General features: G+C 42.0%; 1 protein-coding gene across 9 annotated transcripts in view; it reads left to right on the top strand.

Moving 5' to 3' along the window:
- Positions 1-24,177, top strand: part of LTBP1 (latent transforming growth factor beta binding protein 1) — a 492,924-nt gene that overhangs the window by 250,696 nt on the left and 218,051 nt on the right. For 5 of the 9 annotated variants that reach the window (XM_079109942.1, XM_079109940.1, XM_079109938.1 and 2 more), the window contains exon 5: positions 9,846-10,013. The exons of 1 other annotated variant lie outside the window; for it this stretch is intronic. In XM_079109942.1, the coding sequence (XP_078966068.1) occupies positions 9,846-10,013 (168 nt within the window). Of the gene's footprint in view, positions 1-9,404; positions 9,424-9,583; positions 10,014-24,177 lie in introns of those variants that run through there. 3 more of the 9 variants (XM_079109945.1, XM_079109944.1, XM_079109943.1) reach the window with 2 other exon arrangements.

Raw genomic sequence — 24,177 nt, 5'->3', positions numbered from 1 at the left:
TGTGGATGTGGCCAGAGATGAGGCCAGGTTGGGGCTAGATAAGACCATATAGACTATATAGAATCCTGATTCTCTATGATGGGAATGATCTGGGATTGTTGGGATGAATGGCCTCTAAAGCTTGTGAATAAGCCATGAAATTTGTTCCTTGGTAACCAGCCCAGTGGCTGTCCATTTAGTCAAACTTGCCCCCCTAACAAACAACCCAGATGCTATTTATGGAAATGGTGAGTGATAGACTGATAGCACATGCCTCCATTGACTTGCTCTTTGAATAACAACAAATGTGGGGATAAATAAAACCTAATTCCATTCCAAAATTAAGGGGCAGAGAATGTGAGTCACGTGAAGCATATCTAACCCGCTATTTCTGTAGCGAGCCCCGGCAGAACAGCCAGAGTTTGTGAGTGATAGGGACGGAAGACAGGTGAGTGGCGACTGCTCCACCCCTCTTTCTGCTTCTGGACAGCAGAGAGGTCCTCTGGTCAATTACACGCACACCTCCTCCACCCTCTAGGACACTGTGTTGCTGCAAGGACTGCCACAGGGTCTTGAAGGGGGGTAGAAATTTTTTTTTTGCGTATGAAATGAAATATCTTTTCCATGGCTTTCCCCCTTGGCAGAAAAGCTTTTAGAAAGAGTAACATCTTCAACCATGAGGGTCTTGCCTCCCTCCAGAAATTCCTGGGCAGACTCATCTAACTCTCCCCACAGGTGGTTCCCAAGTGCATCAGGATTCTAGGTCAAGGCTGTGGGTTACATTCCCAATCCAGAATTGAGAAGATGGGGGCATGGAACTCCCTGCCTCTCCTCTCCTTCTTTGTATGAACTGAATAAAGACCTCTCTTTTTGGAGAATGTGTTTCATCGAGTCTTGAATCACAGAATTTAAATACTGTTGACTGTTCTGGGTGGGACACACTGATAGGAGCCCTGCTTTTCGGGATTGGGAGCAGAGGAGGGATTTTCAGGTATATTCTAGACAGGTGAGTTTTAAAGGTTGTGTTGAAAGGACACCACGGAACAGGCTTGTGAAGTCACAGGAACACCAGGGCCAAGGTGTGTGTCTCATCTCTTCCTTTGGTTACTGGAGGACAGGGCGAAGATTAGCGAGCAAGTGCCGTCACCTCTGTCCCTGGACAATAGTCCAGAACCTGTCCTGAACGCTGGGTGTTCCTTGTCCTGAAAGTTCGCAAGTCTGCCTGGACCAGTGAATCCCTTCAGGGTCTATGAGGTTAAAGAAAAATATTTTACAAAAAAGGTCAGAGAATGGAAATGTCAAAAAGTCATTAGGTTTGTTTTGCTAGTTCTCTACTTTATGACCAACTGTATTTTCTTTTCCCAAACACTGGGTCAGATCCTGCTGGGTGAGCAAACTATTTGTTGGGTAAAAGAGTCTTTTGACTGTAAAATGCATTGTGCCTTCAGAAATATTGGATTTCATTCCAGGGATTAAAAATAGGACCTTTTCATATATTTATAGAGAAGAGATTGGTATTTAGACTCCAAGGAGAAAAAGGAAAGATGAAAAACAATGCCAGAGTCTCAAGATGCACTTTCTAAAGTCCAGCTGGGGGCAGTTGACTCTGGCTTGGCAGGAGAGGATTGATGGGGAGAAAATTCTAGGTGAAAACCATGGTCTTTAACTCTTGAGTCAAGGTAAAACAAAGAATGATTCAAATTGGAAATTAGCCCTGACTCCTGAGATAAGTGGAAATGTGGATGGAATCTGCCATCTTTATTGCTGCGCCTCTAGTTTGCGTCCCTTGTTTCCCTGAACTGTGAACTAAAGTGTGTTTCTCTTTTGGGGTGAATTTTATAGCTTAGTGACAATTTCATGAAGAGTTTCTGTATCTGGGCAATGGTGTGCTAAATTTTGTAGTTGTTCTTTATCTAACAAAGGGAATGAATACTTAGCAAATCAGAGATGTGCTGAGAATTGAGCACCTTAAATATTAGCATGGATTTTATCTATAAATTAAAGGAAATTTCCATCATGTGTCAGTATGAATTTTGCATAATATGTTGTGAAAGTTTGGTAGCAAATAATTGTTTTTCTTTTGAAAAATGCTTGAGAAATTGCTATTTCCTGTTGCTTATTCTGTTATTCTCTTTGGCTTATTTAATTTAAAAATTGTTTTACTTTGTAAAAGCACCATTGGCTATTTTTTTGGTAATTTTTTAATGATTCAGGGAAAAAATATGTTTTGTAATGATGGAGAGGTTTCCAAGTTATAATGCTTTGTGCTTTTCCTTGATCTGAGATATTAGTGATTTAAATATTTTTGTTTCTCTTAGACAAATAACACACATACACACACACACACACACACACACAATTTCTTTTTTTTTTGTACTGGGGATTGAACCCAAGGGTGCTTTACCACTGAGCTACACCCCCAGTCCTTTTTATTATGAGACAGAGTCTGAGTCACTGAGAATCTCACTAAGTTACTGAAGCTGGCCTCAAAGTTGCAATCCCCCTGCCTTAGGCTCCTGAATGACTTGGATTACAGACTTGTGCCGCCGTGCCTGGCACAAATGTGTTTTGGAGCTAAAGATTTCATAGGAGAGTCCTTTTCTTTTAACCATATTACCAGTTACCCCATAGATAGATATTAGTATCTATTTAGTTTCCTGTCAGTGAAGTATATTCATTCTTTTCATTATTATTTTTTGAGGACTTACAATGAGATGCCTGTCCTCATCAAGTTTATGATTTTATGGTAATAATAAAAGATACTTAAACAGGAAACATAGAACAGGGTAAGGGTAGGGACCGTGGGAGGTGTTCCAGTTTCATCTTGGTTGGCAAGGAAAGGCTTCCCTAGTAATGTGACATTTCCGAGAACTTTGAAGGAGGCCAGGGAGGAAGCTTTGTGTATTTGTAGAAGAATGTTCTAGCAGAGGGAACAAGTGCAAAGGCTTGAGACAGGAGTGTGCTTGTGTTTCAAGAATAGCAGGGTAGCCAGAGTGGAGGGCTGGGGAAGGCTGTATGAGGTCTTAGAGGTCAGAGGAGCCAGTTGGTGAGAAGCCCCAAAGATCATCATGAGGCCTTTGGATTCTATCTTGGCTGAGGTGCAAGGCCATGGGAAGGAGGAGGGCAATGATCTGACTGACATACGTGAGTGCTGTATGGAGAAGAAGCTAGAGGAGGGTAAGGTGGAGGCAGGTAGTCCAACCAGAAGACCATATGAAATAATCCAGATAAAAGAAGATGGTGCATTGTACCAAGGCATTTGCTGTAGAGCTAGTAAGAAGTTGTCCATCTTCTGGGAAAGAGCCAGTGGAATTTGCTGTTGTACTGACTGCCAGATAATGAAAAAAGGTGTGTGGGAAGGTGGGGTGGGCAAGAAATGACTTGGGGAAGACTCGAAGAGGAACACATTTGAACGTGGTTACAGGGCGGAATCAGAGCTTCATTTGCATGTCTTGTTTGAGATGTCCATTAGATACCTACCTCACAAAGCCCCATAAGCAGTTGTATTGTTGCATGTACGTGTGTGTATGTATATATAGTATACATGTGTATGCATGTGCCTATATGTATGTGCAGACATAATTATAGATTCTCCAGCACATATATGGACAGACATATAAAGGGAGAGGTGGTCCAGACTGGAGTTCTACGTTTACTATAGAGATGTCTACTAGTGGTATTGGAGTCATGAGATGGGACAGGATGATATCATCGAGAAAGTCAGTTTAGAAAAGAGAAGTTCTAGGCCCTCCTTCAGATTGGACAGAGGAAGAGAGGCCAAGTAGGTGGGAAAGAGCCACAAGAGAGCAGGGTAACCTAGAGGCTGGGAGAAGACTATGCCACACAAAACAGAGTGTTCTGCAATGACAGATATGTTGAAAGCTTGAATAAGAGAGAATCAGAGAGTTTGCCATTGGATTTGGAGCCATGGAGACCATGCTGACTTTCCTAAGGGTGGCTCTAGTTAAGTGGGGCAGAGAAACCCTACTGCAGCTAGTTCAGGAGAGACTGGGAGGGGTGCTAGAGGAGCCAGCTAGGGTAGACAGCTTCTTTGAGGAGTTTTGCTGTGAAGAGAACTAAGAAGTAGAGCGTTCTGTGCAGTAGACTGGAACGGGCATTCTTTAAAGATGGAAGCTGTCCAACATGTCTGCTTGCTAATAGCAAGGCCTGGGAGGACGTTTCTGAGCAGGCACAGTAGAAGGAGCATGTTGCCTCGTAGAGGGGTGGACTGCAGCAGGCCCAGGTCCTTCATCAGGAGGAAGGCAGGCCACTGCAGGACAGATCAACGGATAGGTGTGTGTCCGGTAGCTTCTGTTTTCTCAGTAAAGCAACAGGTGAGGTTGTGCTTGAGAGTGTGAGATTAGGTAGTGGCCACACATCTCAGAGATATTGGGGGGCTATAGTTACATTTTAAAGCATGGTGTACATATGATAACTGCTTTTGGTAAGTGATATACATATAAATCTATAGTTCTATATAATTAGAATATATCCAGAAATATATTCTTAAATTGTACTTAATATATTCTTATCTTTGCCTATCTGTGAGACTATCTCCTCAAACGTGTACAAATGGAAGGAAATTGTATATGTATGTGTGAGAGAGAGACCAGTAGCTGACATTAAGTTCCCTCTAGTGACTGGTACAGGAGAGAAAGCCAAGCTATCTTTCCCCTGGATTTATATCGCCTGTGTGGCGACCTGAATAACAGAGGAGGCACAGCTGGAAGGAGGGACTGCCGGCAGCAGTCCTGGAAATCTCATCTGAAATTCCCTCTGGGAGGGTTTTCCAGGCTGAGGTGGCTCATCGAAGGCATAGATTGGATATTCATTTTTATTTACATACTACTTTTCCTGAGGAGCACAGAGGACTCTGTGAGCATTATTTTGAGAGTCCCAAAGGAGTTAAGCAAGGCTTGAGAGCTGAACAATAAAGTCTTGTTATTCTAAGCATTATTTAATACTGTTATGATTTGTCCCTCAAAGAATTCTTGGCCTTCGGGCAAGCGATGGACTACAAGTGGGAGCATGAGCTATTAGCTCAGTTTCCCTCACATCCAGAACGTGTGACCTGTGCTGATTCAACCTGAAGGTCCCTTTAAGCTGGCCTCTGCTAATGAGCAGGGTGATGGCTCTTCACAGTGAGGCTGCCTCTTCCCAGAGGACATTGCCTGTGTCAGTTGGTCCCTGCTGTTTAGGTTGGATGAATGCTAACGTGCTGTTGCGGCACTCTGGAGGAGACTGTATTTGTTCATGACATCTGATGTGAGTCTTGAACTTATTATATTTATGTCTTTGGCCGCCTTTGCTCTGGTCACATCTTGGTCTAATGACTGAGAGATGGCAACTGTACACTCTTCTAAACTGAAGTCTATTTGTCAAGAACAATTTTCACATTTTTGAATTTTTCTTTCATTAACGATTGTGCAGCAGAAATGAAGCTTAAAAAAAAAAAAAAATCTTGGGAAGGTATTGACTTCACTGCTGTCCCGTTCGCCAGTCACTCTGAATATCTGTGGTTTGTTTAAAGCCATGTGCCAGTGCCTCTTCTTGGAGGTATAAATTCACACAGGGCCTGGCAGAAGCTGCAGACAGGATGTTGACTCTTGAGTGTCTCTGACTGACTGACTGGGAGGCTCTGTGGAGGTGCTACATGCCTCCAGGCAATCTATGTTTCTAGCCAACGTCTCTAAAACCCAAGCTTTTAAAGTGCTTGCTTAAGATTTCTGGGGCTGATTTACCTACAAGAATCTAAAAATTACATTTTTTTTGTTCAGAGAGACCATGCACAAAAGCTGCTCAATGGTTTTCCCTGTTAGCTCCTGGCTGGTCTAACTTTCACTTCTCAGATTTGTCATTTCTGATCAGCCAGGTGGTGTCCCTAGCAATGGCCTCCTACTACTAGTTACTCCTGGGCCTGTCTCCTCACTAGTGAAGTAGGGCCTTAGACTAGAATGACCTCTAGCATCCTGTGAGTTCCTGACTCCATGGGGTTTGGCAGTCGCCCTTGACCCATGGACACTCATTTATTCCACGTTTACTGGCTACAGTATGCAAGACACCAGACGTCCTTGAGTATTTGCTTATTCAAGGCATTCAAGGAATATCCTCTTCCTCTTTCTTCAATGGCTTCTGGAGGAGAGTGCATGTCCACTGTTAGTGAATTCCTATTAGACTCTTAAAAGGCGACTGGTACTGTCTTCAGCTTGTCATGTGAGACACTGTGCCCTAGTTAGGAGGAAATGATTTTAAGGAAGTGGGAATGGGCCTGGCACAGTGGCACAGGCCTGTAATCCCAGTGACTTCGGAGGCTGAGGCAGGGGGATTGCAAGTTCAAAGCCAGCCTCAGCAACTCGGTGAGGTGCTAAGCAACTCAGTGAGACCTGTCTCTAAATAAAATACAAAATTAAGGCTGGGGATATGACTCAGTGGTTGAGTGCCCCTGAGTTCAATCCTCTATCACAACAACAACAACAACAACAAAAAAGTGGGAATGGAAGAATGTATTTTCTTTTTTTAAATATATTTTTTTAAGTTATAGACACAATACCTTTATTTTATTTTTATTTTTATGTGGTGTTAAGAATAGAATCCAGTGCCTCACACATACTAGGCAAACACTCTACCACTGAGCTACAACCCCAGCCCCCAAATTGTGTTTTCTAATCTATTCAATACGTACAGAGATCCAGTTAGAGATCTAAATGACAATTTAGTATTAATTTAATCGTCCTTCACTACTGATTTTGAAAAGCTTGCTGTGAGAACCTAAAGCTAATTATGAAGAATTAAATACTTCATGAAGAGACAAGAGGACCTGCTGTAAATACAGGGGTCTGTTTTAGAATTAGATGACTTTATAGCAGAATGCTTATAAAACACAAGGAAAAATATAAAATAAAATGTATTCTGCTTCCAAGAAGATGTTAAGATTGTAAAAATCAGAATTAAGTCATATGAAACTGTCTCTACTTTTTGAAAATGCAGACAATTCCTTGCCAAAATAATTTTCTTTTGGCAAAGAGATACAAGTTTTTAAAAACAATGGCCCAAAGAATCTCAAGTGCCTGTAAAATGACTACTGTAACTCAGAGGTGAAATTGGAATCATGGTTCAGAGCCTGCTTTCTTTGGATGTCTCAGTTTCCCCAAGTGGGCATAATTTAGGTGACAGGGCATCTGTATGGCAGCTGCTTGTGCTATGAGTTAATGCCAGAGAAGACAAAATAGTTGGCATACGACTTCTAATTTCATTATTGTGCCAAGGCCAGAAGAAATAGAAGTTTATATTCTTTTGAAGTTTATATTCTTTTGTATTCCCTTGAGAACACACTTGTACACACAGAGTATCCTCAAGAAATTTATTAATCATGGTCTGACAACACAGAGCCTAAGCTGATTTGTTTGTGCTACTGTAAAAAAAAACCAAATTGAACTAGTAAATTTTGCCCAGTTGTGGGAACAATATTTTATTGCATTAAAAAAAATTCTAAGGTAATAATTATAGATAATTTGAAATGTCATATAAGCATTGAAAGCAGTGGGCAGCAAACTGTGTTTCTTTAAAGGTTTATTGGAACTCAGCCGTACCCATTCATTTGCATATTGCCTTTAACAGGCTGCTTTGCAGTTACCAAAGCCGAGTTGAATCGTTGTAACAGTGTCCTTTTGGCCTGAAATGCTAAAATGTTTACTATTTGGCCCTTTCTAGAAAAGGTTTGCTAACCTGTGAGTTAAAGCCTTGATAGATATTCCTGTTGGGGGCCATTTTGCAAGGTACAGAAAGTCCTGTTTGGTCACTAGAATATCTGTTTCCCTACTTCAGACAACGTGTCTTGATCCCCAGAGTTAAAACCACTGGGGAAGGAGAAACTTTCTTAGGAAATTAGCAGAAAAAAAATGGAGGGAGTTTTTCCTCTGAAGGAGTCATAGTGCCAACCTAGCCAGTGGCTTCAACTCCCTCTGACTTGAGCCCTCTTTGATTATGTGGCAGTTGCCTGTGAGTATTTGAAAGGCTGTCATGTGGAAGAGGTGTTAGATTGTGAGACAGTGAGCAACTGCATTAGAATGAATGGGTGCAGGTTACTGAGAGAGTGTCTTTCAGCTCAAGGAAGAATATGCTTGCTAGGAGCCCCTGTACCTAGAATGGGTTTGGTGGGTCATGAACTTGTCACGAGGGATATTTAAATAAAGGCTGGGTGACTACTTAGTACACAGAAATCATGCAGTGAATACAAGATGGTTGTGCAGGAAAAGTTCCGAGGCCCCACTCCAACCCTGAAATTCTAACGGCTTCTTTGGTTCAAGTTTTGTTGCCAGGCTCCGATTGTAACCACAGTTTAATTTATTGTGGGTCTCTAGAGGCATCCTGGATGATTTTCTGAAAATGTAATACTGGTCAAACCAGAGAAGTATACAGAGCAAGAAATTTTTCTGGTGGACAGAGAGGGAAGTAGAAAGACTGGCCTGGAACCAGTCTCCTCTTGAGGCACTATAGTGCCAGAGTGGCCTCAGGAAGGGTACTACTTGTCACCAGACCTAAAGCCTCATGCCAACACGTCTTTGCTTTCTGCTTAAGCTCCAGGAAGGAGGAAGGTCTGGACTGGGAAGTCGAAACATGGCTTCGGTATTGCCATCTTCCAGGGTTTAGATTGGGACCTGACTGTGAGGGGCAGGTCTGGGTGAGGTCATACAGTCTCTGTGCAACACGGCTGTGTTGTTGTAGTATAAAAGCAGCTGTAGACAGAAATGAATGAGTGTGACTGTGTTCCAATAAAACTTTATTTACAAATATAGGCAGTGAACTCAGTTTGTCCCCTGGACTATAACTTGCCTAGTTCTGATAGACTTTGAACATTAGAACTGGCTAGAAAATATCAACTCTAATTAATTCCTTCATGTTTTGGAGGAAAGTGAAATGACATGTCTAAAGTCACACCAGGGTTGAGCCAAGATGACAAGCCAGAATGTATTTTTAGTTTAGTGCCCATTTTGTGATGCTATGCTACCAAATGCATAGTATTTGGTCAGGTTATAGCATTTGGTGTTTAAGAGAGGACCTTAAGAAAGACAGCAATACCTGCTTCAGGTACTCTGTGAATAGCAGTTGCAAGAACTGAAGGTTACCAGAGGCAACCTTCCATCCCTCGGACCTGTCCTAACTTCTTCTTAGATGGGCTCTGTTCACAGTAAAACAAAATATATGTTGCATAAATTCACACGGAGAAATAACACCCCAAAGTTGTGAAAAAGCGATGGGCTCCCGCAGCTGCGTCACAGGATTTGATCACTTCAGCTGAGAGTGCCAGGAGATTTGAGACAGATGTTTTCAGACATGCCGCATGCCTAAAACATTTCCAGGGGTCGGACTGCAAATAGTGACTTAATAAGTGGAGAAACAGGGAAAGTATGCAAGTTGAGGATACAAGAGTTTATTCACCACTAGGTGCGTGGCCAACCTCTTTGCATTACATCTGCCTGTCAGGGTTGGCTCTTTAATCTCTCGTGCCCTCGGTATTGCTCTTTGTCTGCCCGTGAATAAAGTGCAGCATTGTGGTTAGTAATCCCACTCCAGTGACTCGACTTCAAATGTGGTTTTGGAGTGCATCCCAGAGTTCTGTTTGCTAAGCTTCCTACTCCTGTTTCAGAGACACCACTGGATACAGAGCAGCGAGCACTGAAGGCTTCCCTCTTCCTTAAACCTGTCGGGTTGTGGGCTCTCTTTCCCCTCTTGCTGCTCCGTTCTTTTCTTTCCTTTTTTTTTTTCTTTCCCCCTCATTTTTTTTTTTTTTAAAGCCTTCCAAGGCAAGTTCATGGATACTAAGCTGATGTGTTTGTTGTTCTTTTTCTCCCTGCCTCCACTCCTAGTGAGTAACCACACTGGCCGCATCAAGGTGGTCTTTACTCCGAGCATCTGTAAAGTGACCTGCACCAAGGGCAGCTGTCAGAACAGCTGCGAGAAGGGGAACACCACCACTCTCATTAGTGAGAATGGCCATGCTGCCGACACCCTGACGGCCACGAACTTCCGAGTGGGTGAGTTCCTGCACGGTCCCTGACTGTCCTTCCCGAACAGAGTTTTATGAGATCGTAGCACTTAGACACCCTTCCAATCACACTGCCTGCCCGAACGCGTTTCTGTCTATGAGTACGAATACGCTTCTTTCACTCAGCCTGCTGAATTACTTTTGGAATAATTTCTAACCTGATTTTTGGCTTCTTAGAGAGATGGCAACTTGGATCTTTCCTCTTACTGCTTAGCTTTTCCCCAGCCATGTGGTGATGGGAATCTATATAGGAGAACAGACGAGAGTGTCAGCTTTAGACCATGACCCTAATGCATGACTTGCACTGCTCGGCTTCGAATTTTATCAGCTCCTTGCTAAGTAGAATTTGCATTAAATTTGACTAAGGTACAGTTTGGACGGTGGTGATGAAATTTAGAATTCCACTTTATAAGTAACCAACCTCTTTTAAAAAACTATGAAAATCATCGAAGACCTGTACTATGGTTGTAGAAAAGGATACAGACTAGTATCCTTTGCTACGTTTCTGCTTTGTATCATGAGACTGAATTATAAATTGATAAATGATGGATCTGGAGGAAGAGATGCTAGTGGATTATTGTCAGCACTCAGATTGTAAATTGATTTAAACATGAACTGGTAGTGACTGATTGCAGCAGAAGCGTTTCGTTTTCCTTCTTGTTAAATTTTTGTCTTTTACTTTCCTGTAAGTGGAGAAGGTACTGCGGTCTACTGAAAGCTGTCATAGTGCCATGTTGTCATGCAATACAGTATTTTTGTCACAGGAAAAATGTCTTTTATTATTTTTTGACCAATTATGGTTTGCCATGTGTACTCAAATAATCGCAGACACCCACGTTACTTTATGAGTTACTCACAAGAATAACCCAAATGTCAGACAGATAATAACACTGGCTAGATCGGGTCTTTTTATGGAATATTGCTGTTTAGTCTTGGGAGTGTTTGTCTTGGGGGGGAATGAAGAAAAGGGGGTGTCTGTTTCAAACTGATTTCCATCAAGACAAAATACAAAGGGCAGCTCCAAGACCTTATGAGTTCTTTGATTATTCTTCTGCCGTATTGTGAATCCTAATCCTTATGAGGCGGAAGCAATATTCTCGATCGTCTGTACTTGGAAAAAGCATGTGCCCCTGGATAGGATTTAAGAAGGGTGTTGTGACTTTTCTGGCTACAATAGGCATACTTTGGGCATATTTGAAGAAGTTAGCCGTTAGATGCCAAACGGCACATTATGCTTAGCGGGGCAAGGAGCCGAGTCTAATGGGAAGTGTTGAACTGATGATCGGGAAATGGGACTCTGGTCCTGGTCCTGCTGCTCACAGCTCACCCACAGGGCATGCCACTTAATATTTCTGGGCCTTGGCTTTTCTCATCCATAAAACAAATGGGCCTATTTAGTGATCCCTGAAATTCAGGCTGCTTCTGAAAGCTATGGCCTTGTATCAGCAATAAGTAATAGTAAGTAATAATGCTCCCCTCCCCCACTTTTTTGGAGGGCTATGGAGTGGGAGAGGAAGGGATAGGTAATTCCCAATAGGTTATTCCCGGTTGCCTTCCTCACTCACGGCTTCCCCTCGTCCACCACCCACCACCGTGTCTGCTTTCCCTTCTTGCCTTTACGGTGTGTCTTTACAGTAGCAGTGGCAGAGCAGTGCAATGGGTGGTAATTTTTTGGCTTACAGTGTATTCATTCTGAAACTAAATATTTGAAGGCTTTGAGAAACAGAGGAAGTCTGCTTGTTAAAACATGCTGCACACTTTCCTTTCTGGCATCTAACCAGATGTTTAGGAGCAGAATACACACTGCTTATTCAAAACACAAAGCGGACTAAATTATTCACAAAAGCACTTCAGAATCAGAACTCAGCCTTCCACAAAAGGATCGACGGAGCGGTTTAGTTTTTTTTTTTAAAAAAACGTTTTATTGCAACTTTGAAAGTTAATTTAAATAAACCCGATTTACAATATGTAGTTTCACAATGGAAATCGTGGGAAATATTTCATGCATATCCTGAACTATTTCCCTCTCCTGTTTATATTTTTGTTCAAATATTAGATAGTTTGAGGGACAAGTTTTATGATTTTTATTTACTGTAGAATGATAATTTTGTAGAACTTACAGATTGTGATCATTCAAAGATACAGAAAAACTTAAAAATTCATTTGTATGCTCATTTTTGGATTAGCTTAGTATGAGTTTCTATTTACTCATTTTTCCTCCTTTTATATTTGTTTACAATACATTGAATCTTTTTATAAATAGGATACCTGCAAAGAAGTATAATTGGAGGCAAATTCAAATTGTTATAACTTGTTAGCCACTCTCTTTTTGATGTTTAAAGGTACTAAGAGGTTGCAGCTGCCAAACTTTTTCTGCACAGGGCCAGTCAGAATACTTTTTCGACTTCGAGGGTCCTGCAGACTCCATTGTAACTGCTCACCCTGCCACGGTAGGGAGAAAGCAGCCAGGGACAATAAGTGCAAGAATGGGCGTGGCTGTGTGGCCAGAACACTTGGTAGCCTCCTTGGCTGAGTTCTGTCCTTTGCTGACCCCTGCTCCAAGGAGTCAAAATAATACAAGGAAAAATCACACAGACTCCATAGTTAAGGCACCTTAGTTAAGTAGTCCATTTTGATAATCAGAACAACAGAAATAATTTTGAACATTTGCAGAGTGATTTACTTTTTTTTTTTTTTTTTTTGAGGAAGGTGAAATGAATCTTATCATCACCCATTTTTTCAGTATGGAAACTAAGGCACAGAGGGTTAAATGAACTGGCCTTAGTTACACAGAGGCACTTAGCTAAGCCTAGAACTTAGGTCTTATGTCATCTCTATTTTCCTCCCTGGAGTCTAACCACAATGTGTGGGGGGGACATGGTGAAGGGGCTTGTGGAAAGGCTGCCATTCAGTAAGAGAGAGAAAGCAACTGCATCCCATGGTTGTGGGTTCAAATCCTGAGTTCAGGATGACCTTTGGGTAAGCTCTGGTCCTGTTCTGGGCCAAGGTCCATGCAGTGCAGGGACTAACAGATGTGCAGAGGGCCGTTCTTACAAGAAAGAGCCCTCCTTCTCCCATGCTGCTTCCGTGGTGTCTTCTCCCCTGTGGTGACTTGAGTCTGGATGTCCTGATGTGAGAGGCAGCAGGTTCTTCTCTCATGACCCTGGAGTCTAAAGGTCTCTGTTCCTGACTATTCAGTGGGAGAAACAATAAACAGAATCTCCACTTAATGAGACTAAAAGTGAGGCCTCCGTGAAGGTGTTTTCCAAGGGAAATACTCTTCTAGAATAACTTTTTTTATGAAAGGTGATATTGAGATATTGATATTATGTACAGAGTATTTATGTTGCATGATATTTCCAAAGAAAGCAGATTTCTATTTATGATTTTTTTTTTTTTTTTTTTTTTTTGCAGCAGTCTGAACTTGTCTCCCCACTCCCCTCCCTCCTGAATTATTAAGAAATGGAAACATTTCCCTAGTTGGGTGGGCCAGCAGGTTCACCACTGTTGTTTTAATGGATTCTTAACATTTCATAGGGATATAATGAAGATGACCTTCTGGGATTTTTAAGTTGTTGATGAAGGTCTAAGTTTCCTCTCACAAGAAGAACGTAAGAATTTATGTTGTCACAACTAGAGTATTTTAAAGATAATCACCCTGTCACTTGGCGTAACTTCTTTTCATAGAAACATTGAAAAAACAGTCATGACTGCTGAAATAACACATTTGGTTCCTACGATGCTACTTTTTCTGAGGAGTTACAAAGGACTCATGTTCCAGGAGCACCAATTGAATAATGATAAGAATGTATTTGATAGTTTAAAATTTATGTTCCTGTGTGTTATTTCATTTGATGAGAGAGGTCAGTGGTAGGGTCCATAATTTGCAAATATGAGAACCGAGGCCTTTGTGGCTTGAATAAGGTAACTTTTGGGCTGAGAATGTAGCTCAGTGGTAAAATGCTTGCCTAGCATGCATAAGGCCTTGGGTTCAATCCCCAGTACTGTTTAAGATAACTTTAAATCAGTTTTCTTGTTCTAATGTCCCGGTGTCTTTGGCTGTCCCACGTTACTTCTGCGACCATATATTAGGTGATTATATATAAAATATGTTCAATATTTTCCATGGTAACCAAATCATAAATCTGCCCCCAACGAGCTTATGTTTTGAGGAGGAGATGAAGAGTCTATGTAAATAGCCCTAAATCAAGGTAGAAAGCTCCTAGCAGGAGCCTGGTGGGGAGGTATCAGTTCCTCCTGGGGGAGGACGCTTTGGGAGGAGATGAAAGAGATGGCATGCGGTGCTTCTGTTTAGTCTGCCATGCTGTCCCACCTCCTGAGCACGTCATGGTGAGTGAATGCACGTGGACCTACCACCAACCATCCCCTGCCCCCAGTGGAACTGGAAATATTAGAAAGCCTGAAATAAAGGTGGATGGGGCAGAAGAGGCGAAGTTATCCTGGGAAGGAAGAATTGATTCTTTAGAACCTGGCGTGGAGACAAGAAGGTGCAGATGGTTTTGGGGAACTGGAAGTAGTCACACCTCGTAGTAGAGGGACAGGTCTGGGAGGGTACCTGGAATTTCAAACTTAGAGATATGGACTCCACTCTTTTAGAACTTACTAATTAAGTTCCCTAAAAAGGAGACATCAATATGGGTCATTTTGAAAAAGAGTGTGAGGTGCTTTCTTGGTGTTTTAGGTGGGGAACCAAGGTTTCCAGACACTGTTTCTGAGTGAATGCTCTAGCCCCCTAGCTGTCCTGAGGTTCATCTGATGCCCTGCACTGGGACCCTCCTCAGCTACCTTACAGAACCAATTTGCCACCACAGTGCTTGAGGAGTAGAAGCAGTTCATGTTGTTGAACTCATTCTGTAGGTTATCTTCGTAAGGAGGGAAGAAAATTTCCTCTCGGCGAGGCCTTAGATAAACTGATGTGACAGCTGGAGGTGGGGAAGCATTTAGATTTTTTTCTGGCAACTTAGTTCAAATACCAGGTCATGCACCTTTGCCTATTGTCATGGTTTGAGCTCTTGGTGTTTATCCAACATAGAAATCAATGAAAATGCTGATGGGCCACTCCAATTAACTGGTGACTATATTTTACCCTCAATGAATCTCACAGCTAGATCTTATGTATTTTAGAGCTAATTCAATAGAATACTAAAAGTAAGTTATTTTAATACTATATTGCATTAGAGCAATTTAGAATGCCTAAAATTTGTCAAAGAAACTACTCCCAAGGATAGTCAGTCTTATCAAATTGTTTTCTAACACCAAGTAAATGTCATAATACAGAACATTTAGAGCACGTATAAGGGCTACTAGAACATTCATTTAACATATTTATTAAGCACACAGTATGTGCCAGGTATTGGTTTAGGAATGAGAGATATAGCCATGAGCCAAATAGACAAAGTCCTTGCCATCCATTAAACATGTTTAAAAAATATATTTATTCACACACACACACACGGCTGTGACATGGATGAACCTTGAGGATGTTATGCTAAGTGAAGTGAGTGAGTCACAAAAAGACAAATCCTGTGTGATTGCATCCTTTGAGGCACCTAGAGTAGTCAGAGTCATGGAGACACAAAGTAGGATGGTGGTTGCTGGGGTGGGGTTATAGGGAGGGTGAAATGGGAGTTGTATAATGAATGTAGAGTTTCAGTTTTTTAAGATGAAAAATTTCTGGAGATTGGATTGATGCACAGCAATGTGAATGTGCTTACTGCTAATGAACTGTGCACTTAAACATGGTGAAAATAGTCCATTCATGTTGCATGCATTTTAATCACAATCAAATAAAAAAATAGAAATAAGCATGTATGCTACTATCCAATGTATGGTACCAAAAGTATACTGTAAGAAACATAGGAAATCATATCAGGTAAACACTGTGGAGATGATATCAAGAAAGGGGCTAGAAAGTGGGGGTGTCGGTGGGAGACACAGATTGCTATTTTGACAACTCAGGGGAAGCTACTCTGTGAGATGACATTTGAGCAGAGATCTGAATGAAGTGAGGACAGAGCCCTGGGAGAAGGGAACATCACAAACGTGGTCCTGAACTGTGTGACTGAGCTTTTATTTTGTCTAAACTACAGAGTGTGTCTAAAAGGCGGGTGTTAGGGGCATTCATTCAGACTTTTCCAGCGTGTCATCCTGGGTTGGAATTTATCAACCTGTCTCATGTCAGGGAAGCTAATTGATAATACCCATGGATGAGAGCCATATCCACAGAGGATGGAGGCAAGCAATTTTTGTCCTTGGGGTGAAAGAAAGAAATCATCCTGGAATTATTGTGGAAGTCTTGGTGATTTGTAATAAAAAGTTAAGATTTTTGAGATGAAAACAAGTCACCAAACTGTCACCTCTTTCTCCGACATTCTTTTTCCATGAGACAGATAATAAAACTTGGGCACATGAAGCTTCTTTTAATGCAGGGAAATAAAATCATCCTGCTTGAGTGCAGGTGTGTGTGTGTGTGTGTGTGTGTGTGTGTGTGTGTGTGTGTGTTTGTGTGTTTGTGTGTGTGTTTGTGTGTGTGTGTGTTTGTGTGTTTGTGTGTGTGTGTGTTTGTGTGTGTGTGTTTGTGTGTGTGTGTGTTTGTGTGTGTGTGTGTTTGTGTGTTTGTGTGTGTGTGTTTGTGTGTGTGTGTGTTTGTGTGTGTGTGTGTGTTTGTGTGTGTGTGTGTGTGTGTGTGTGTGTGATGGCGGCGTACTGGGTGGAGGAGAGGTATGTGGAAAAATGTTCCAGGGGTTGGGAAGGACAGGGCAGGACAATCGGTTGACTTTAAGAGTGTAAGTCTGGAGAAAACAAGATCCAATTTGGTTGAAGGGAAGGGGTGTCTGGGTGGTAGGCTATGAAAGTACTGTAACCGGGACAGTTTATTTATTTATTTTAAAATTAGGTTAAAAAAGGTTCAGCCACTGGCTAAGTCTGTGAGAAAGCCACATGTGCTAGATTGCTCGTTAAGCCATGCCTGGCCTACCTCCTGGGAATGGATGGATGGGGCTCCTTCAGGGTTGTCTAGGCTGGACTGGAATAAATAACCTTTAAAATTTCCTTGGAGTCTGTAACAGAGTCACAAAGTGTGTACTCTTTCCTGTCTGTCAGCTTGGCCGCATGAAATGCTCTTTGGAAAAGGCCAAGCTGGTTGGTGTTAGCATCCAGGCCCCTCCAGGATCAGCCGCTCCCTGGCTCCCAGCCTTTACTTTGGCTGTGCCCCTTTATCCACCTGATGCTGTCCTTCTGCCAAGCTAAGCCTCAGGGATACCAAAGGTCCCCAGTGCTCCAGGCCCTCTATGCCTCTATTCACACGGCTTCCTCTGCCTAGAGGGCACCTTTACCCACCCACTCTGCCTGGACTGTCATCCACTTCCCTTGCAACTCAGTCAAGAGGTGCTCATGCTACAAAGCCTCATGACCCTTATCTGCCACCGTACTGTCTCATCAGTGTACTGTACCCTGCTTGAGAACCAGGGGCCTGTCTACTCCATCTTGGCATCTACTGAGCCAGCAGTGCCTCACTTTGGAGATGCTTAATGTGGATTTTCTTGACACCATATTGTACACGCTGGTGCCCACAACATGTAGCCATGCGTAGACCTCTCCTGCAACGGTTCATCCTCAATTCTCAGGCAAGAAAAATCGTCATTATTCTCAGAAGTAAAATAATCTATTGAGAAGTCTCAGTAGAATTTGGGGACACAGTGACCACAAGATGCATGAAAAGAGGCTCCTCATAACACTTCACCCAGAGAAGAGTTTTTAACACTGATCACAATTGGGCAAAGTCCAATTAGATTTCCATGCCTGTGTCCAGCTGCTCCTCCAACATGAAATTCCAGGTCCCCATTCCTGCAGCTATTGAAATCCTGGTAGTCTTCTAAGGAAGAACCTAAGTTCTGTTTCAAATAGTGCCATGTGCTGTTCTTTTCCTGTTACATTTTGAGTCTTTGCCATGTCATTTGACACTTGATGATCTAACTCGAGTGTGCTCCGGACGGGCTCTAGGACCCTGGGCTGCAGTTTCACCTCTAATTTTCAACTTCTGTGCTGATAAAATGAATAGCATAAGGGCTGACCTTCCTTAGAGAGCTGTCTGAGGCTCACAAGAGGGAGCAGGCTGTGGGCTCCTTGGATGGATTTGAAGACCTTTGTCTTTTCCTGCAGATGGTAGAACCTTTTAATTTGCAAGCTGTAACTCCTGTGGAGTGGAGGCCTGGAGGGGTGGAGGCTTGTGCTTGTGGCTCCTGGGGCTTGGATAGGGTATGCTCCTGTGTACCCCAGAGACAGAGGTTCCTTTGTTTACTGACCCCGAGAGCACAGCAGAGTTAAGAAAGACAGAAGAAAGTTTCTGTCACTCCTTCACTTTGGCATCTGGTACATGGGCATGGAAGGTTCTGTACTCGTTTACACCCAGGCTTGCTCCAGGGAGGTGAGACTTCGCCCAGAATACTGTCAGGTGTCATTACCATGTGGCCACAACAGTGTTGTAGCCCATGTCCTCTGCCGTGCTTCATGTTCCTCCTTGAGGAGTTCACTTGTGTACACAGGAAGCTCTGTACCTTGCCAAATCTGCTGGCCAGAGTGGAAGTACTTAAACAGTATGTTACATTTTGGAACCCAAAGCTGTGGTCAGGAGGAAAAATAATCAACCTGAATAGATGGGGACATCTCCAGTGATGTGTGATTGTGACATTTAATCCTACTTTGTCCTCTTTACTTTGCCATTCGGTTGTGTATTTACTCTGGGCTTTGAGGTTAAGGTAAATTTTAAGGAAGCTGGACACATAAAATAGCTATTGTAATCGCATTTATGTGATGCATCATATACCTACAGCACTTACTGGCACACAAGTTGGGTTCAATTTTGCATCTAGCGGATATGTCAGATATTTGTCCCGACTTTTAACTCTCAAGGTACATATAGATTTTTTTTCCAAGTGGAGAGGGAATAATGAATTTGTGTGTTGTTGGAAAAACCTCTTGGAACTAACATCACAGATGATGTGAAAATGTTTTTGAGGGCAGCCACACAATCATCTTTATGCTAAGCAGTCCAGGAAAATAAAATAACTACCAAATGGGGAAGAATAACATTAGGAAGTTTGAGATTCATTCTCCCAAGTTATATCTCAAATTAAAGAAAATAGAAGAGCCAGATGCCCCTCCATTGCCAATTTAATGCAATGCTGTCATTGATACACTTATTAAAACTCGATTTTTCAATTTGGTTGAAGGGTCTGGGCTTAAGGAATGGTTTACTGCTCAACTTTATTATCTTGAACATAGACACATGCAATCATGGCTGAGAAACTGGCCTGACTGCAGCATTGGCTTCTCCTAAGATTCAGTGGGAAGACGCGACAACAACAACGACAACTTTGTGCACTAATGAGATGTTTCTTCACTCTGAGACCCAACTTCAAATGCCCGTCAGATTCAATGAGAATTTGTTCTGGATTATGGAGACTTTCTAAGTTTTTCTAAACTCGGTTTAATTTTCATCAGATTTTTTCCTGGAAGAGGTAAAAGGGAAACAACATTAAAGTCTCTGGCAGTGAGGAAAGCAGACCACTGCCCTTTTCCTGGCAAATTAGGAAGTGCACTAGAACACTCTTAGTTAAAACCTTATTTAGCAAGATTAAAATGTGTCACTTTTTGCCACTGCTTTGTCCCTTTCTGAAGAAAGGGTGATTTATGAGCCCTCTGGATCTTCTTGTGGTATTAATAACATCTTGAGCCCGCTGTTTTATTGGGTGTACACAGAGGGTAATTAGAAACATCTGAGAATTCCATAATGTGCCCAGAAAATCATGCCATTGTATGGAAAAGACAAAAAAAAAAAAAAAAAAAAAAAAAAAAAAAAAATCATGTCCAAGTTGTGTACTTAATAAATAGATGAATCCATATTAAACAACATTTACTTTGTTCTATACCATTTTCCAAAAAGAAGCTAAATCTTCAGAATGAAAATGTCCTTTTATTGAAATATACTCACTTCAAAAATCATAGCCTTATTTGGTAAAAGACTTCTGATTTGGCTGTTCTTACAGTAATTACTGTTTCCCTTCTGTCAAACTTCATCACGTTATAGATGGTTTTCTGCCAGAAGAAGAGTTTCTTACTTTTACCTGGCAGGTTCTTGAAAATCTTCGAATTCTGAGGGATCTCATTTAAGGAAACTAACTCTTAAAAATATACTGCACCAGGGACTCTTCATGTCCATTTTGGCTAGTAGTTGATCTTAGGAGCCGGGGAGGGACATGGAACCTTAGGTTGCACATTTGCTGGTTTTTTGAAATTTGATCATCTCCGATGGTGGTTGCATTGGAAGTATTTGGGTCTGCAGCAACAACGGCAGCTGAGTCAGGGCCTGATTTCAATCAGCCACTGTGCTTCCCTCCCTCAAGACAACATTGAGACAAGAAAACCTAATAATCTGGTGGCGGCTGGTGAATGGTTTGCTTTTATCTTCATTTACTAACAAGTTCTTCTGCAAAGTCAGCACGCTGAGTCCAGATGATGCACCCCAGGAGACTCGGCCAGGGTTCAAGTTGGAGGCCTCCAGTATCTTTCAGCCTGCTTCCCTTTGCACATCCTCCCTGGGCGGGCCGTTGTGGTCCTCTCTGATCAGTTTGAGTGGGATTCCTCATTGATCATGGCGAAAGAGTTATAGCCACCTGTATTTTGCTAGAGGTTATGGGTGACTTAAGGAAGCCTCTGGAAGGTGGAGGAGTAGGTTCACTTGTGTAAAAAATAAGTTTGCAGGATAGGGCAGTGATTAGTAGCTCTGGTTGAAATCTGGCTTCAAATGCCTGCCTTCTTCAATCCCTGAATCAGAGGCTCCAACTCCTGGTCTACTGTAGAATCTAGAATTGCTTAAAAGGTACAGATGCCCCGCCTGCACCCCAGGCCCCATGAATCAGAATTTCTGGGTATCCTTTGAATATATATGCATGCTTTGGAAAACAAATGATGTAAATGATTGTTAAACATAACTCTAATGGAAAATCTGTAGCCTCAGTCGGTGCTCATCACCATTTACTACTCATAGGAATCATTGTGGATCTTGTTAAAATGCAGATTCTTATTCAGTAGGTCTGGGTGTGGCCTAAGATCCTTCATTTCTCACAATCTTCCAGGGTCTGCCATAACGCTTGCCTGCAGATTGCCCTTTGAGTGACAAAGGTCTAAAATATTAATCATGATAAATAATGGTTTCAAAAAGATATATGATTTATCATGAATTGGTGATTACTTATTGAATTCTCTGTATGAACCTAACACTATTAGGAAATGATTTAACAGCAGCTAGATGAAACTCAATCACATAATCGAAATATATCAACTTTTTGCAAAGTTCCTGTTTCTGTTCCTGTCCCTCTTATAGCTGAGGCCTGTGGTGGCCTTGTGTGACTTTATCACACAAAATGCTGACCGTGCCGGCTACCCTGTCCCTTCACCTGACTATTCCAGCTTGCTTTAGGATGCCTCCGGTCTTCAGAATTTTCCCTGAGACAGTCAAAAAGTCTCTTTGGTCACCTTGAATTCCAACAGATATGTGTCACATTCTCCAAAGAATTTTTCACCTGCTCTGTTCTCATATCAGCAGAACTAGCTGATATGGCACGGCCAGCATCCTAGGAAGTGAAGTGAGGATGACAGCTGTTTGTCCTCAGCTCTGGGATGTAGCTCAGAGAGTTCCCTTGTCTTTACAACATCCAATGAAACATCACTGCCTGTGCACCTGCTCTGACTTGGAAGGATGATACTCTTGGTTTACTAGTAGCAGGACAGATATTTGAGTTTTTTCCAGGAGATGCAGAAGGGGACATAGTGTTTACATATTCCCATCCTTATTTGTATTTAAGTTTTACTTAGGGTGAATATTAAGATTTCAACAATATATGAAGATACAGTCTTTAATTTGAGATAAGGGCTTCTTGGGCAACACCAGTTCATCCAAATCTGTCATGCAGTCATGGTCTTTTCTGATATAAAATCTCTATGCTGAACTTGCCTACTTGAAGTGTCCAGATTTCAACTATGGACTTGAGATTTGAGAGTACCTTGAACCCAGAGCAGGTGAATTAATGGAAGATGAGTTCATGAACCAGTATAGCAGAGCTGAGTCTTCTTCCTTGTGCCAACCAAGCCCCAAGTGATTTTCTTCACCTCACTCTGACTGCTTCCTCTTTCCCACATGGGCTTTTGATAACTCGATTCTGTCTCTTATTCCTGACTCTGATTCCCTTTTATCTCACCTGGGTCCACCCGTATTTCTAGGGTTGGGTGCTGGCTCCCTCTGTTACTCTGAAATATTCAGGTCACACCCATGATGCCTATGGGAAGGAGAAGGACTGTTCATAGAATAATGGTTCTCAATCTGGGGCAGTTTTGTACCCTCACCCCCAGGAGAAACATTCTGCGACTCCAAGGCACATTTTTGGTTGTCCAAACTGGAGTGGGTTGGAAGGTGCTCCTGGCATCTAGGGAGTAGTAGAGGCCAGGGATCTAAACATCTTAACAATGCACGGACATTCCTTACAGCAAAAAATTATTTTGGTCCAGCTTGCCTTTTAGCCATCCTTGTACCTGGGTGACCTCACAAACTGACTTGTGGCTCCTGGAGGCTTGACTCACATTTGACAACCTACAACTCATGAGTTTCCAAGGGTGCTAGGCGGAGATGGTTTGTGACTTAGGGTCACCCAAGAAGCTGACTTGACTGGCCTTTGCTACAGGGTTTCTCTGGACATTGAAGCAAGAAATAGCATAGGAGGCATCTTTGAGATATTGTAGCAGTGCTTGTGTAATAGAAACCACCCTTCAACACTTAGCATTGCTACTGTGGACTCCCCAGTGCAACAGCTATGAGCTACGGTCACTGTGATAGGAAAGAATGCTGAGTGTGTTTATTTGAACGATAGCATCATTGCATGTTTAAATAAACCTAGCACCTTGGGAGGGTACAGTTTTGTTATTTCTAACCCAAACATCTTCACACATGTCGTTTGAAGGATCATTTTGCCAAGTTTAAAAGGGAAAAAAACTATCCACGCTTTAGAAGTCTGACTTTTAGCTTGTTGAAAAACAAAATCTTATTTGAGGCCAAAACTCTCTAGGTGAGCTGGACAATGATGTATATCATGTTCTTAAAGCATTCATTTTTGGACTGAGAATCAGCCCTGGAGAGCAAGGAAAAGACATTGCCCCCACCTGCTCACAGCCTCATGGAGCAAATTCCCCTTATGTTTTGGTCATCTTGCCCAGGGAACTTGGAATTGTCGCAGTTGCGTCTTTTGTGCCTTTTCCTTGAATGAAATGCCTGTTGTTAATTCCGTCAATAGGGGAAGGTTATATTTTATTGCTTACCGTCATAATTCACAGAGCCTTCCCCCACCCCAATTATCTTTTTTTGGAAGTTGTGGTAAAGTATACATGATATGAAATTCATCATTTTAAAAGTACACTTCTCAGTGGATGTGAGTACATTTACAGGGTTGCACTGCTAGCGTCACTACCGATTTGCAGGACTTTGGTCATCTGACATAGAATCCACACCAAGTCCCCCTTCCCCTCTCATTCCAAGTCCTGGTAGCCTCTCTTCTACTTCCTGTCTCCTGTGAATTGGAGTATTCTGAGTGCTTCACCCAAGTAGAGTCACACAGCATTTATCTCTTCATAGCTACCTTATGTGACTTAGCAGAATGATTTCAAGGTCCATTCATACTGTAGCCTGTTCCAGATTCATTTTCCTTTTTAGGGCTGAATAATCCTTTCTGTGAATATACTACCTTTTTATCCATTCATTTGCTGATGGACATTTGGGTTGTTTCCACCTTTCGGCTACTATAAATAATACTACTATGAATGTTGGTGCACAAGTATCAGTTTGAGTCTCTGTTTTGAATTCTTTTGGGCTTAACCTGAAAATCTGAAATCTGAAATGGTCCCAAATCTAAGACGTTTTGTGTACCAACACAATATGCAAAAACTTGTGGACTTTGGAGTGTATCCGATTTTCAGGTTAGGGATTCTCAAGCAGTAAAGTCTATGCTAATATGAAAAAAAAAAAAGCCTCTGGAATCTGAAATACTTCCCAAGCATTTTGGATTTTTGGATAAGAGCTATTCAAC

This window comes from Sciurus vulgaris, assembly GCF_902686455.1.
Source record: "Sciurus vulgaris genome assembly, chromosome: 14".
NCBI lineage: Eukaryota > Metazoa > Chordata > Mammalia > Rodentia > Sciuridae > Sciurus > Sciurus vulgaris.
This window is presented reverse-complemented; position numbering and strand designations above follow the sequence as displayed.